The sequence below is a fragment of the Elgaria multicarinata genome, chromosome 6 (assembly GCF_023053635.1).
Source record: "Elgaria multicarinata webbii isolate HBS135686 ecotype San Diego chromosome 6, rElgMul1.1.pri, whole genome shotgun sequence".
Lineage (NCBI taxonomy): Eukaryota > Metazoa > Chordata > Lepidosauria > Squamata > Anguidae > Elgaria > Elgaria multicarinata.
This window is the reverse complement of record NC_086176.1, coordinates 113,352,202-113,366,089: the sequence shown is the minus strand read 5'-3', so window position 1 is coordinate 113,366,089 and position 13,888 is coordinate 113,352,202. Positions and strand designations below refer to the sequence as shown.

Genomic DNA, 13,888 nt, shown 5'->3' with positions numbered 1-13,888 from the left:
GAAAGTAGGTGTACGGGTGCACTGCGAATTTAATGGGGCTTACTTGCAAGTAGACATGCACAGGATCGCACAGTTTGACTTTCATTGGAGGACTGAAAGCCATCTAATATCTTTCTAAGAGCCCAATCCTAGGGTGACCATATGAAAAGGAGGACAAGGCTCCTGTAACTTTAACAGTTGTATTGAAAAGGGAATTTCAGCAGGTGTCATTTGTATATATGGAGAACATGGGGAAATTTCCTCTTCATCACCACAGTTAAAGCTGCAGGTACCCTGCCCTCTTTTAAATCTGGTCACTCTAGTATAGCTCCTGCAGCTTTAACTGCGGTGATGAAGAGGGAATTTCACCAGGTTCCCCATATATACAAACAACACCTGCTGAAATTCCCTTTTCAATACAACTGTTAAAGATACAGGAGCCCAGTCCTCCTTTTCATATGGTCACCCTATGGCTGGGGAACATGGGTGGAAGAGTGCTGCTGCACCATGTCCTGCTTGTGGGTGCCTGGTCGACAGCTGTTTGGCCACTGTGTGAACAGAATGCTGGGCTAGATGGACCCTCAGTCTGATCCAGCAGGGCTCTTCTGATGTTCTTATGTTCTTAGGACTTTGTTGTTGTTTATTCGTTCAGTCGTTTCCGACTCTTCGTGACTTCATGGACCAGCCCACGCCAGAGCTTTCTGTCAGCCGTCGCCACCCCTAGCTCCCTCAAGGTCAAGTCTGTCACCTCCAGAATATCATCCATCCATCTTGCCCTTGGTCGGCCCCTCTTCCTTTTGCCTTCCACTTTCCCTAGCATCAGCCTCTTCTCCAGGATATCCTGTCTTCTCATTAGGTGGCCAAAGTACTTCAGTTTTGCCTTTACTACCATTCCCTCAAGTGAGCAGTCTGGCTTTATTTCCTGGAGTATGGACTGTTTGAGTATGGACTGGAGTATGTTTGATCTTCTTGCAGTCCAAGGCACTCTCAGGATTTTCCTCCAACACCACAATTCAAAAGCATCTATCTTCCTTGGCTCAGGTTTCCTTATGGTCCAGCTCTCGCAGCCATAGGTTACTACGGGGAATACCATTGCTTTAACTATGCGGACCTTTGTTGTCAGTGTGGTGTCTCTGCTCTTAACTATTTTATCAAGATTTGTCATTGCTCTCCTCCCAAGAAGTAAACGTCTTCTGATTTCCTGGCTGCAGTCAGCGTCTGCAGTAATCTTTGCGCCCAGAAATACAAAGTCTGTCACTGCCTCCACGTTTTCTCCCTCTATTTGCCAGTTATCAATCAAGCTGGTTGCCATAATCTTGGTTTTTTTGAGGTTTAACTGCAACCCGGCTTTTGCACTTTCTTCTTTCACCTTCGTCATAAGGCTCCTCAGCTCCTCCTCGCTTTCAGCCATCAAAGTGGTGTCATCTGCATATCTGAGATTGTTAATGTTTCTTCCTGCAATTTTAACTCCAGCCTTGGATTCGTCAAGCCCAGCACGTCGCATGATGTGTTCTGCATACAAGTTGAATAGGTAAGGTGAGAGTATACAACCCTGCCGTACTCCTTTCCCAATCTTAAACCAGTCCGTTGTTCCGTGGTCTGTTCTTACCGTTGCTACTTGTTCATTATACAGATTCCTCAGGAGGCAGACAAGGTGACTTGGTATCCCCATACCACCAAGAACTTGCCACAGTTTGTTATGATCCACACAGTCAAAGGCTTTAGAGTAGTCAATAAAACAGAAATAGATGTTTTTCTGGAACTCCCTGGCTTTCTCCATTATCCAGCGGATATTGGCAATTTGGTCTCTAGTTCCTCTGCCTTTTCTAAACCCAGCTTGTACATCTGGCAATTCTCGCTCCATGAATTGCTGGAGTCTACCTTGCAGGACCTTGAGCATTACCTTGCTGGCATGTGAAATAAGTGCCACTGTCCGATAGTTTGAACATTCTTTAGTGTTTCCCTTTTTTGGTATGGGGATATAAGTTGATTTTTTCCAGTCTGATGGCCATTCTTGTGTTTTCCAAAGATAACGATCTCCTTTGCTGGAGATCTTAGGACTTACGTAGGAGTAAACCCCACTGAACTCAGTAGGACTTAGCTCTGAGTGGGCATGTAAAGGATGGCAGAATTTTGCTCTTAAATTTGGACAGAGAAAGGAAGAGTTAGGATCCTACAATTCCCAGCATCCCTCAGCCAGCATGGTTATCTAGGGAATCCTGGGAGAGGTAGGATTCATTTTTGTCTAAACAAGCATAGGGTTCCGCCTTTTGAGAAAACAAAAGAAGAAAGTGTATGATTTTTGCTCCCCTCTTCTTGTTCTTGCACCTTAAGTATTTAAGATGATGCATCTATATTTTCTTATTAGCTTGGCCGTGCAGATAAAACAGACGCGGGAAATTAATTAAATCGATTTATTTGCAGCCTTCCTCAGCCTCGTCCCCTTCAGAGGGACTACAAATCCCATAATCCCCATACAACATACTTATTTTTATGGTGGGGTGATGGGATTTGTAGTCCAACTGTTGGTTAACCTGCTTAAATAGGGTGACCCTATGAAAAGGAGGACAGGGCTCCTCTATCTTTAACAGTTGCATAGAAAAGGAAGTTTCAGCAGGTGTCATTTGTATATATGGAGAACCTGATGAAATTCCCTCTTCATCACAACAGTGAAAGCTGCAGAAGCTATACTAGAGTGACCAGATTTAAAAGAGGGCAGGGCTCTTGTATCTTTAACAGTTGTATTGAAAAAGAAATTTCAGCAGGTGTCATTTGTATATATGTCATTTGTATATATGGGGAACCTGGGGAAATTCCCTCTTCATCACCACAGTTAAAGCTGCAGGAGCCCTGCCCTCTTTTGCATCTGGTTAGGGTGACCATATGAAAAGGAGGACAGGGCTCCTGTATCTTTAACAGTTGTACCGAAAAGGACATTTCAGCAGGTGTCATTTGTATATATGGGGAACCTGGTAAAATTTCCTCTTCATCACAGCAGTTAAAGCTGCAGGTGCCCTGCCCTCTTTTAAATCTGGTCTCTCTAGTACAGCTCCTGCACTTTAACTGTTGTGATGAAGAGGGAATTTCATCAGGTTCTCCATATATACAAATGACACCTGCTGAAATTCCCTTTTCAGTGTAACTGTTAAAGACACAGGAGCCCTGTCCTCCTTTTCATATGGTCACCCTAAAGGCTTAAAAATATCATCGTCAATCATCATCATCAATAATCAATCATCATCATCGCCCAAACAGCCCCAACTTTGCAAATCTCTGTGTTTACCCTTCCAGGCTGTACGGAAAGTGTTCTACATGGGGGGCGCCATGTTGGCCGTGCTCCGTTCACTCCCCCCCTGGGCGCAGCCATCTTGTTCCGTACACGGCGCCCGCCATCTATGGGCGGGGAGACGGAACGGAAAAAAAACCACCCTCTGCCGTCCAGGGGAAAAACAGCCTGGAAGCGGAGCGGCGTCGCTTGCCCTTTAGAACGATGGCGGAGGAAGCCGCTGGACGAATCAGGTGGCCGGTGGAGCCCAGCCGGCGGCTGATTGGAGGAACGGAGATGCGCGGTGGGAGGGGCGCTTGACTAGGCATCAGCTGCCGGGGACGGAAGGGTGAGAGAGGAGGGAGGGTTCCTGGAGCAGCCGCCATGGGGGAAGCGGAGAAGTTCCATTATGTTTACAGCTGCGACCTGGACATTAATGTGCAGCTCAAAATGTGAGTGAGCTGGGGACGATGCAGGCATGCATGCAGACTGAGATGCATACATGCATGCGTGCTTGCATGCATTGGGGGAAAGAGACGTGTGTGTTGGGGGGTGCATATAGGATTGAAACCTTTGGGGGGTTCTCTGGTTTGGATTCCTGGCTGTCCCCCCCTTCCTCTCTTCGTGTATGTCAGCCTTACCCTCCACCCCCAATTCTGATGCCCTCCAGAAGGGATTTTGGACTACAACTCCCATCAGCCCCAGCTAATGGTCAAGGGTGATGGGAGTTGTGCAAAACATCTGGAGCTCATCAGATTGAGGGAAGCTTAGTAGGTGAGCAACCTGCCCCAGAGGGGGAAAAAAAGGGTGGAAAAGGACCCGCTTCCCTGCTTAAGTGAGGAAGGAGAGCTGCACCTATGGGGTGCAATGGAGAGAAGAGAAGGTGTAGGGCGTCTTCATAGGGTGGATTTGATCTGTCGCTTTATGTGGATTTACAGGGCTGAAAACCCATAATCCTTATTCCCAGCTCAGCGTTAGTCCATGTTGTTTTTTCTGGTTCTTGTTGTTTCCACTGTTGCTTTTAGATTGTAAGCTCATAGGGAGCAGGGACCTCTCTACTTTTGCCTACGTCTATAACGTTGTGTCATGCCATGCTGATGATGTATTATCATAGAATAGTAGAGTTGGAAGGGGCCTACAAGGCCATCGAGTCCAACCCCCTGTTCAATGCAGGAATCCGCCCTAAAGCATCCCTGACAGATGGTTGTCCAGCTGCCTCTTGAAGGCCTCTAGTGTGGGAGAGCTCACAACTTCACAAGACAACTGATTCCATTGTCATACTGCTCTAACAGTCAGGAAGTTTTTCCTGATGTCCAGCTGGAATCTGGCTTCCTTTAACTTGAGCCCGTTATTCCATGTCCTGCACTCTGGGAGGATCAAGAAGAGATCCTGTGTGACAACCTTTTAAGTATTTGAGGAGTGCTCTCATGTCACCCCTCAGTCTTCTCTTCTCCAGGCTAAACATGCCCAGTTCTTTCAGTCTCTCTTCATAGGGCTTTGTTTCCAGACCCCTGATCATCCTGGTTGCCCTCCTCTGAACACGCTCCAGCTTGTCTGCATCCTTCTTGAATTGTGGAGCCCAGAACTGGACGCAATACTCTAGATGAGGCCTAACCAGGGCCGAATAGAGAGGAACCAGTACCTCACGTGATTTGGAAGCTATACTTCTATTAATGCAGCCCAAAATAGCATTTGCCTTTCTTGCAGCCGTATCGCACTGTTGGCTCATATTCAGCTTGCGATCTATAACAATTCCAAGATCCTTCTCGTTCGTAGTATTGCTGAGCCAAGTATCCCCCATCTTGTAACTGTGCATTTGGTTTCTATTCCCTAAATGTAGAACTTGGCATTTCTCCCTATTAAATTTCATCCTGTTGTTTTCAGCCCAGCACTCCAGCCTATCAAGATCACTTTGAAGTTTGTTTCTGTCTTCCAGGGTATTAGCTATCCCACCGAATTTTGTGTCAATTGTTCCTATTCCTCCTCCTCATTATTATTATTATTATTATTTGCACTATCACATATGTAAGGGCTGATCATTCCAGGGAAGTTTCCACAGTTTAGAATTTTAGTTCTGTAGGGCTTGGTATTCTTACTGAATTATGTCCCGTAGGTTAACTTATCGTCATCATCAACCTCATTTATTTGTGCCCTCCAAAATGAAGCCCAAAGCAACTCCTGGCATCATGCAAATACAATATTCAAATCTAGCAATATGAAAGATTATCTTATGCTAAAGATTTTTTTTTTAATTTATTACATTTTTATACCGCCCAATAGCTGTAGCTCTCTGGGCAGTTCACAGATTCTCCCATTATCATGTTTGCAGTTTCCTAGAATTCCTTGGAGATAGAAAACAAGCATACAGAGAAAACCTTCACCCTGCGATGCTAGCTTTCTGTGTGCGAGTGTTTGTTTTTTCCCCTTGCTTGCATGTTTGTTTGCTTTCAGTTCAGTCATGTGAGCCCTCACCTGCAGCATGGGGTGGTGCATTCCAGAATCCAGTTTACAGTATGTGAGAACTAAGCCCACTTTAAACCATTAAGGACACAATCTTATGCATGTTTTTCCCCCCTGCGTAAACATGCACAGGATTCTGCCCCAGTAATAACTGTTTTGTCTTCAGTAGATGAATTTCTGTACCTTGTTTCTTTAGAGGAAGCTTGGAAGGGAAAAGAGAGCAGAAAAGCTACAAAGCTGTGCTGGAAAATCCCATGCTGAGGTTCTCTGGGCTGTACCAAGAGACCTGCTCCGACTTGTACGTGACCTGCCAGGTCTTCGCAGAGGGGAAGCCTCTCGCCCTACCGGTGCGGACGTCCTACAAAGCTTTTAGCACCAGATGGAAGTAAGGCCCTTTCCTTGAAGTTCTGGACGGCTAGAGCCCTATTTCTGGCTGGCCATTTGTGAGAGTTCTGGGAAACCTGGCATGTTTTTAACCTCATAACCTCTGTCCAGCTGCTCAACCTCATATCTAGACTGAGAACATAGGAGCAGCACTGTCAGATGAGACCAAAAGTCTGTCTCCTTTAGCGTCCTGCAGTCTCCAACCAAGGTTATTATTATTATTATTATTATTTATATAGCACCATCAATGTACATGGTGCTGTACAGATAACACAGTAAATAGCAAGACCCTGCCGCATAGGCTTACAATCTAATAAGTTGTAGTAAACAATAAAGAGGGAAGGAGAATGCAAACAGGCACAGGGAAGTGTAAACAGGCACCGGGTAGGGTGAAGCTAACAGTATAGAGTCAGAACAAATTCAATATTTGAAGGCTATAGGGAAAAGAAAAGTTTTTAGCTGAGTTTTAAAAGCAGTGATTGAGTTTGTAGTTCTCAAGTGTTCTGGAAGAGCGTTCCAGGCGTAAGGGGCAGCAGAAGAAAAAGGACGAAGCCGAGTAAGGGAAGTGGAGGTCCTTGGGCAGGCGAGAAGCATGGCATCAGAGGAGCGGAGAGCACGAGCGGGGCAATAGTGTGAGATGAGAGAGGATAGATAGGCAGGAGCTAGACCGTGAAGAGCTTTGAAGGTCAGCAGGAGAAGTTTATATTGGATTCTGGAGTGAATTGGAAGCCAATGAAGAGATTTCAGAAGTGGAGTGACATGGTCAGAGCGGCGGGCCAGGAAGATGATCTTAGCGGCAGAGTGGTGGACAGAGACCATCGGACTGATGTGAGATGAGGGGAGGCTCACAAGCAGGACCGGAGCAAAATGGCGTCCTCCAGCTAAAGTTCCCCAGTAACTGATAATGCAGAGGCATACAGCAGGGCTACGGAACTTCCAGACCCCGGATTAATCTGGCCCTGCAGTTTTGTCCCACCTGAGACTCCATTCTGGGGTGCCACTGGAAGCCAGGGACCCGGCTTCCACTGAGAAGGTTTGTCTGCTCCTTCCAGCCCTGGCCTTTCTCACTGCTAAAATGCCCAGGAGTTGGAGCGATGACATCAGTGGGTGTGGCCATGTCCACTGATGTCATCCAGCCCATGGAGGGCCGGGTGGGTGGCTATCCGGCCCCAGCAACGCTAATGTTCTCCACCCCTGGCATAGTGCCTCTGACACCTGGACACTGCATATACCTATCTACGACCCTGAAGGAATACCTGTTCCCATGCCAACATGCCTTTGTATTAAGGTGTCCCTGCCCTAAGGCAAGTTAGATGGTAACCAGAGTGACAGAGGCTTCTCAGTGGTGGGCACCCCATCTGTGGAGGCTTGATGGCACCAACCTGGTTATCTTCTCAGTGCCAGGCAAATGTTTGTATCCATGGGTCTTTCTTCTTTTTCTTCTTTTTTATAAACTGCCTCAGTGTTTTTTCTGAAGGACAGTGTATACATTATATGCCTAGTGGTCACTGGTAGACCTCTTCCTCCATGAATTGGTCTAATTCCCCTTTAAAGTTGTGTAACGGTTGGTCATTGTCTGTTGGGAAGAAGTAGCCTCTTGGCTATCCAGAATGCTTTTTCTCAAGCTTGTTGGTTAACTTCCAGATCTAGCATTATATGGGAGAGGGAGACCTTCACCCTCTCTGAGTTCTCCACACCATATATAACTTTATTCATTTCTATCATGTCCTCCCTCTCCTTAGTCACCGCCCCCCCCAACTAAAAAGCCTGAAATGTGCTAGTTGTTCCTCAGAAGGCAGATGTTCCAACCTCTCCTCCATTGGGTTGTCCTCTGCTCCACCATTTTGAGTTCTATAACTTGAGCAGCGGTAGCCCAAACTGTATACAGCATGCCAAATGTGAGGTCAGTGTACATTTCTGTAAGGGCGTTGCTATCCGGGCAGTTTTATTTTCGATCCCTTTCACAACGTCTGGCTCTTGAGGGAAGGACATGCCATGGCTTAAAAGAAGGACCTCTTCGCACAGACCAGAGTTAAACTCTGGAATTCACTACCACAAGATGTAGTGATGGCCACCCATTTGGATGGCTTTAAAAGGGGGTTGGATAAATTCCTGGAGGAGGAGGAGGCTACTAATAGCTACTAGCTCTGATGGCTATGTGCTATCTCCAGTATCAGGGGCAGTTAGCCTGTATTGCTGGGGAACATGGGTGGGAAGGTGCTGTTCCACCATGTCCTGCTTTGTTGGTCCCTGGTCGACAGCTGGTTGGCTACTGTGTGAACAGAGTGCTGGACTAGTTGGGCCCTTGGTCTGATCCAGCAGGGCTCTTTGTATGTTCTTAACCTTGTAGGGTTCCCCATGTACCTGAATTTCTGTGCATTCGCAGGGTCGGTGAACCTTAGGGTTTCCAGAGAAAAGCACCTACACTCTTTCCCCCAACCTGGGTGTCTCCAGATGGTTGGAATGCCACTCCCATCAGCCCCAGCAAAAGTATGACCAATTGTCGGGGATGATGGAACTTTTGGGGCAAATGATCTGGATGGATTCAGGTTGGTGAAGTCTGTTTTAAATGGAGAGGGGGAAAAAAGGCCAAACGTTCAAAGAGGAGGTCTGGAATACACTGACTGGGGTGCAGGAACTCCTCTGTGTTATCCCCCTGGCTTGTCATTATAAAACCTTTAAAAAGTTGTAAGCCTGAACTAACAGCTGATCTTTGTCCTCCAGCTGGAATGAATGGTTAAAACTGCCGGTCAAGTACCCAGATTTGCCTCGGAATGCCCAAGTGTCTTTGACAATATGGGACGTCTACGGACCTGGCAAAGCAGTACCTGTTGGGGGAACGACGGTCTCACTCTTTGGGAAATACGGGTATGTTGTTAGGCATTTCATCCTTTTCTCTGCAGATCAAACTGCAGGAATGTAGAGTTAGAAAGAAATCCATGAACACGAAAATGGCCTTGTGACGTCCGCCCGTACAGCCATGGGCTCCTCCTGGCTCCAGTGCGGGAGAGCACACACTTAAGCTCATGGATGTCATGCGTCGGACATAGAATCATAGACTAGTAGAGTTGGAAGGGGCCTATAAGGCCATTGAGTCCAACCCCCTGCTCAATGCAGGAATCCACCACATATATGGCGGGTTCTGACTTTGGCTTCCGGATGCTGTGGAGGCAACCAGGTTGTGATCTTGTGCAGTGTGTGTGACTAGCCGGTGTCAGAAATCGGCCCCGATCCCCCATGGAGCAGCTTTCCCCAACCTGTAACTTCCAGATGTGTTGGACTACAATGCCCACAATCCATGCTGACTGGAGGATTCAGGAAGTAGCAGTCCCACACATCTGGAGGGCGCCAGGTTGGATTAGGGCCAGGCATTTTAGAGGTCACTGAAACAGGAGGGAGAAAGGGACGTGGGTGCGGAGACGCAGCCAAACGTTTCCATCCTCCTGAGCGCACGTGTTCGCAATGCCCCAGACAACGTCCCTGTAGGGGACAGGGCTCTCTTGAGCCCCTGCAGTGGTTCTTCTGTACGCGGGCGCTTTGTCCATGCTTGGATGAACGGCGCCCTAAATCTGCCCTTCTCTCGTAGGATGTTTCGCCAAGGGATGCACGATTTGAAAGTCTGGCCCAACGTGGAAGCAGACGGCTCTGAGCCCACCAGGACCCCAGGCAGAACCAGCAGTACGCTTTCAGAGGATCAGATGAGCCGGCTAGCCAAGGTGAGAGGGCTTTCATCGGCTTTTATTTTGGTGCTAGTCCTCAATGTTGCAGTGAAGCCTTGTGTGGCGCAGAGCGGTAAAGCAGCAGTTTCTGCAGCTAAAACTCTCCCCACGGCCTGAGTTCGATCCCAGCGGAAGCTGGTTTCAGGCAGCCGGCTCAGGTCCGCTCAGCCTTCCATCCTCCCGAGGTCGGTAAAATGAGTACCCAGTTAGCTGGGGGAAAGGTAATAACGGCCGGGGAAGGCAACAGCAAACCACCCCGCTATAAGGCCTGCCAAGAAAACGTCAGCGAAAGCTGGCGTCCCTCCAAGAGTCAGTAATGACTCAGTGCTTGCACGAGAGGTTCCTTTCCTTCCTTCCTCCCTCAATGTTGTGCTATGCTACCCCACTGTGTGTGCGTGCATCATAGGCGTGCGCAGCACATTTCACTAGGGTGTGCACCCAGGTTTTTTTTTTAAAAAAAGGTTAACACTTACCATAAAGGACATTTTTTAAAGGTCCAGGTTACTTGCGGGATCGCCTTCTCCCATATAGTCCGCCCCGCACACTCAGGTCCTCTGGGGTGAACTTACTTCAGTCAGCTAAAACTAGGCTGACATCAGTTTCCCAGAGGACCTTTTCTTCTGTCGCCCCCAGATTGTGGAACGGCCTGCCGGAGGAGATTCGTAAAATTAACTCTATGTGTGATTTTAAGGCAGTTTTAAAGACTAGCCTTTTCCAGCAGGCCTATCCAGATCAATGTTAAATCATGAATTTTTAAGATGTATTGATTCTGTACTGATGTTGTTCCCCGCCTCGATCTAAAGGGAGAGGAGGGTAAGAATTATTATTATTATTATTATTATTATTATTATTATATGTTAAACACTGTAGACACTGATGCCTTACTCCGCGTTTGGCTTGCCTGACTGTGGAGGGGTCCATTGCAGGTGAGGGGAAGATTGAGGAGGTGTGTTTCGCTTGAGACGTTCAGGTGTGCCTGGGCACACACCTTGCGCACACGTATGGTGTGTGTGTGTAGGGGGGTAGGGTAGGTGTGTAACTTTATGGAAGTCCCTGCCATGGAATGACGTCAAGGGTTGAGGGCATCAGGCAGAGGATCCAGATTGGACCTGTAGATGCAGCAATCAGGGTTGATGGAGATTTGTCATTCGCAAAAGGAATAACTGAGAATTGCAAAGTACGGTTTCATACTGAGCATATTTATTCCCTTGTAATAGATGTTGACTTACCCATTCCCCTATACATGGGGATTGTGCCCTTATAATCCAGCAAGAGCCTAGATCCTTTTCTGGGGGATTTACTTGAACTTATGCTGGTACTCGGAAGGCAGTTCAATGCCTTATTTATTTATTTGTTTTATTATTTATCGTATACTTCCCAATAGCCGAAGCTCTGTGGCTGGTTCACGGCAATTAAAACTCATGATAAAATACAATATGAAAGTTCAGAAGTTTGAAACTACAGCATAATATATAAAACCTAGCAGCACTGCAAGGATTTAAAATGCAATAGCAGGTTTAAAACGTCAGAAACCAAAAGATGAAAATGCCTGGGAAAATAAGAAGGTCCTCAGCTAGTGCCCAAAAGAGCGCGAAGTAGGTGCCAGGCGAGCCTCTCTGGGAAGCTCACTCTGCAACCAGGGTGCCACAGCAGAAAAGGCCCTCTTCTTAGTAACCTTCCACCTCACTTCATTTGGCAGGGACTGCTAGTGAAGGGTCTCTGAAGATAATCTCAGGGTTCAGGCTGGTATATATGGCAAGAGATAATCCTGCAGATAACCTCATGGGGAAGAACTCCCCTCCGATTTCCAGTTCCTTCCAGCCATGTTTGATTACAACTCCCATCACCCCCTGGCCAGCGTGGTCAGTGGATGATGTGAGTTGTAGTCCGAGAGATCTGTAGGGCATTTATTTGCCTCCCATTTATGACAGTTCTTCGGGCACCTTATGATAGATTTTACCAACAACGAAATGCTGTGTGAGACCGTAAAATTTGAATACATCATTGAATACAGCGTAGAATACAGCAGAGGGCAACATGAATTTATTTACTTATTTATTGCATTTATATCCCGCCTTTTTTCCTCCCAAGGAACCCAAGGCAGTGTACATAATCCTCCTCCTCCTCCTCTCCATTTTATCCTCACAACAACAGCCCTGTGAGGTAGGTTGGGCTGAGAGTCTGCGACTGGCCCAAAGACACCTGGTGGATTTCCATGGTCAAGTGGGCACTAGAACTCGGATCTCCCAACTCCCAGTCCAACACTTTAAATGGATACCGTTGTTTTTATACTGTTGTTTTTATGTTTTTGGTTTAAAATTTTGCATACTTTTTAACGTTCGCTGTTTTTAACGTTTGTAAACCGCCCAGAGCGCTTCAGCTATGGGGCGGTATATAAATGTAATAATTAAATAAATAAATAAATAAATTTAGCCCCTACACCACACTGGCTCTCATGAATGCAGTAAAACTCTCAGCAATATCAGAGTATCTCAAAGCTTTTAAACTCTGAAATTATCCAAAGGCCTATAAAATGCAGAAGGCTTTATGGTCGAAAAGCCTGTGACCTTTCAACTAGCTTTCTACTGGTGCCCAAAAATAGCATACATGCCTGCTGATCCCTCTGGGTAGGGCATTTCAGAACTGGGGTGCCACCACTGAGAAGTCGCCCTCTCAAGTCGGTACACCCGCATTTGGTAGGGGCACTCAGAGAAGGGCTTCAGAAGGTTTGTTTAAAGTTCGAGGCCACATATGTAGGAGGAAGCGATCCTGCAGGGAACCTCAAGCCATTTAGGGGTTTAAAGATTAATCCAGCACTTTGAACTGGGCACAGAAGCAGACTAGAATGTTATGCCTGGCGTATGTGTGTGTGTTTGTCTATGTGTATGTATGCGTTGTCAGGAAGCTCTGAGCTGTAGTAGAATCGGAGTCATAGAATCAGAATAGTAGAGTTGGAAGGGGCCTATAAGGCCATCGAGTCCAACCCACTTAATTATGACAGCTCATTGGGTGTCGTGATTCCAAGTCCTCTTGTGCAATTCACAAAGCTTTATAGAATCATATAGAATCATAGAAAAGTAGAGTTGGAAGGGGCCTATAAGGCAGGAATCCACCCTAAAGCATACCTGACAGATAGCTGTCCAGCTGCCTCTTGAAGGCCTCTAGTGTGGGACAGCCCACAACCTCCCTAGGTAGCTGATTCCACCGTCGCACTGCTCTAACAGTCAGGAAGTTTTTCCTGATGTCCAGCTGGAATCTGGCTTCCTTTAACTTGAGCCCGTTATTCCGTGTCCTGCACTCTGGGAGGCTCAAGAAGAGATCCTGGCCCTCCTCTGTGTGACAACCTTTCAAGTATTTGAAGAGTGCTATCATGTCTCTCCTCAATCTCCTCTTCTCCAGGCTAAACAAGCCCAGTTCTTTCCGTCTCTCTTCATAGGGCTTTGTTTCCAGACCCCTGATCATCCTGGTTGCCCTCTGAACACGCTCCAGCTTGTCTGCGTCCTCCTTGAAGTGTGGTGCCCCAAACTGGACGCAATTCTCAAGATGAGGCCTAAACAGGGCCGAACAGAGCAGAGAGGAAGACTCCGTGATTGGAGTTTTTGTGTGTGTTTTGGATAGGAAGCTGTAGTGACCTCCTTATTAGCCTCTGTGCACTCGGGCAAGTAGCCTGCAAATTGGCTGTGAGTGGCTGTATCGGATGTAACGTTGCTTCTTAACACTCTGGCAGTATTTATATGTGGTGTCAATGGCAGCCTGATACTGTTCGCTGTAAACACAAAGAGAGAACGTCAAGGGCTACGGCGCTCGGACACGTCGCCGGATCCTTTTCTTTTCTTTTTTAAATATGGAAGTCAAATTTCACAAGTTTCAAGGCGACTCTTCATGGCTTTTGTGCAAATTGAAGTGAACAACTGGAACAGGGCTATAAATATGTCTGTCTGATCTTTTTGAGATTTACCATGGCAATAAACTAACTTGTATGGAAGCAGCACGTCCCTCTTAAAAGGCTAGTTTACCTTGGAATTCTAATAAAAATGCATTATAATCCACCCATTTATTGTCAGCAAGTCGCTCTGACATT

General features: G+C 46.8%; 1 protein-coding gene across 3 annotated transcripts in view; it reads left to right on the top strand.

Moving 5' to 3' along the window:
* Window positions 1–3,604: 3,604 nt before the first annotated feature.
* Window positions 3,605–13,888, top strand: part of PIK3C3 (phosphatidylinositol 3-kinase catalytic subunit type 3) — a 151,270-nt gene continuing 140,986 nt past the window's right edge. For all 3 annotated transcript variants that reach the window (XM_063128298.1, XM_063128299.1, XM_063128297.1), the window contains exons 1-4: window positions 3,605–3,696; window positions 5,901–6,089; window positions 8,813–8,956; window positions 9,675–9,804. In XM_063128298.1, coding sequence (XP_062984368.1) covers window positions 3,629–3,696; window positions 5,901–6,089; window positions 8,813–8,956; window positions 9,675–9,804 — 531 coding nt within the window. In that variant the 5' untranslated portion in view covers window positions 3,605–3,628. The remainder of the gene's footprint in view (window positions 3,697–5,900; window positions 6,090–8,812; window positions 8,957–9,674; window positions 9,805–13,888) is intronic.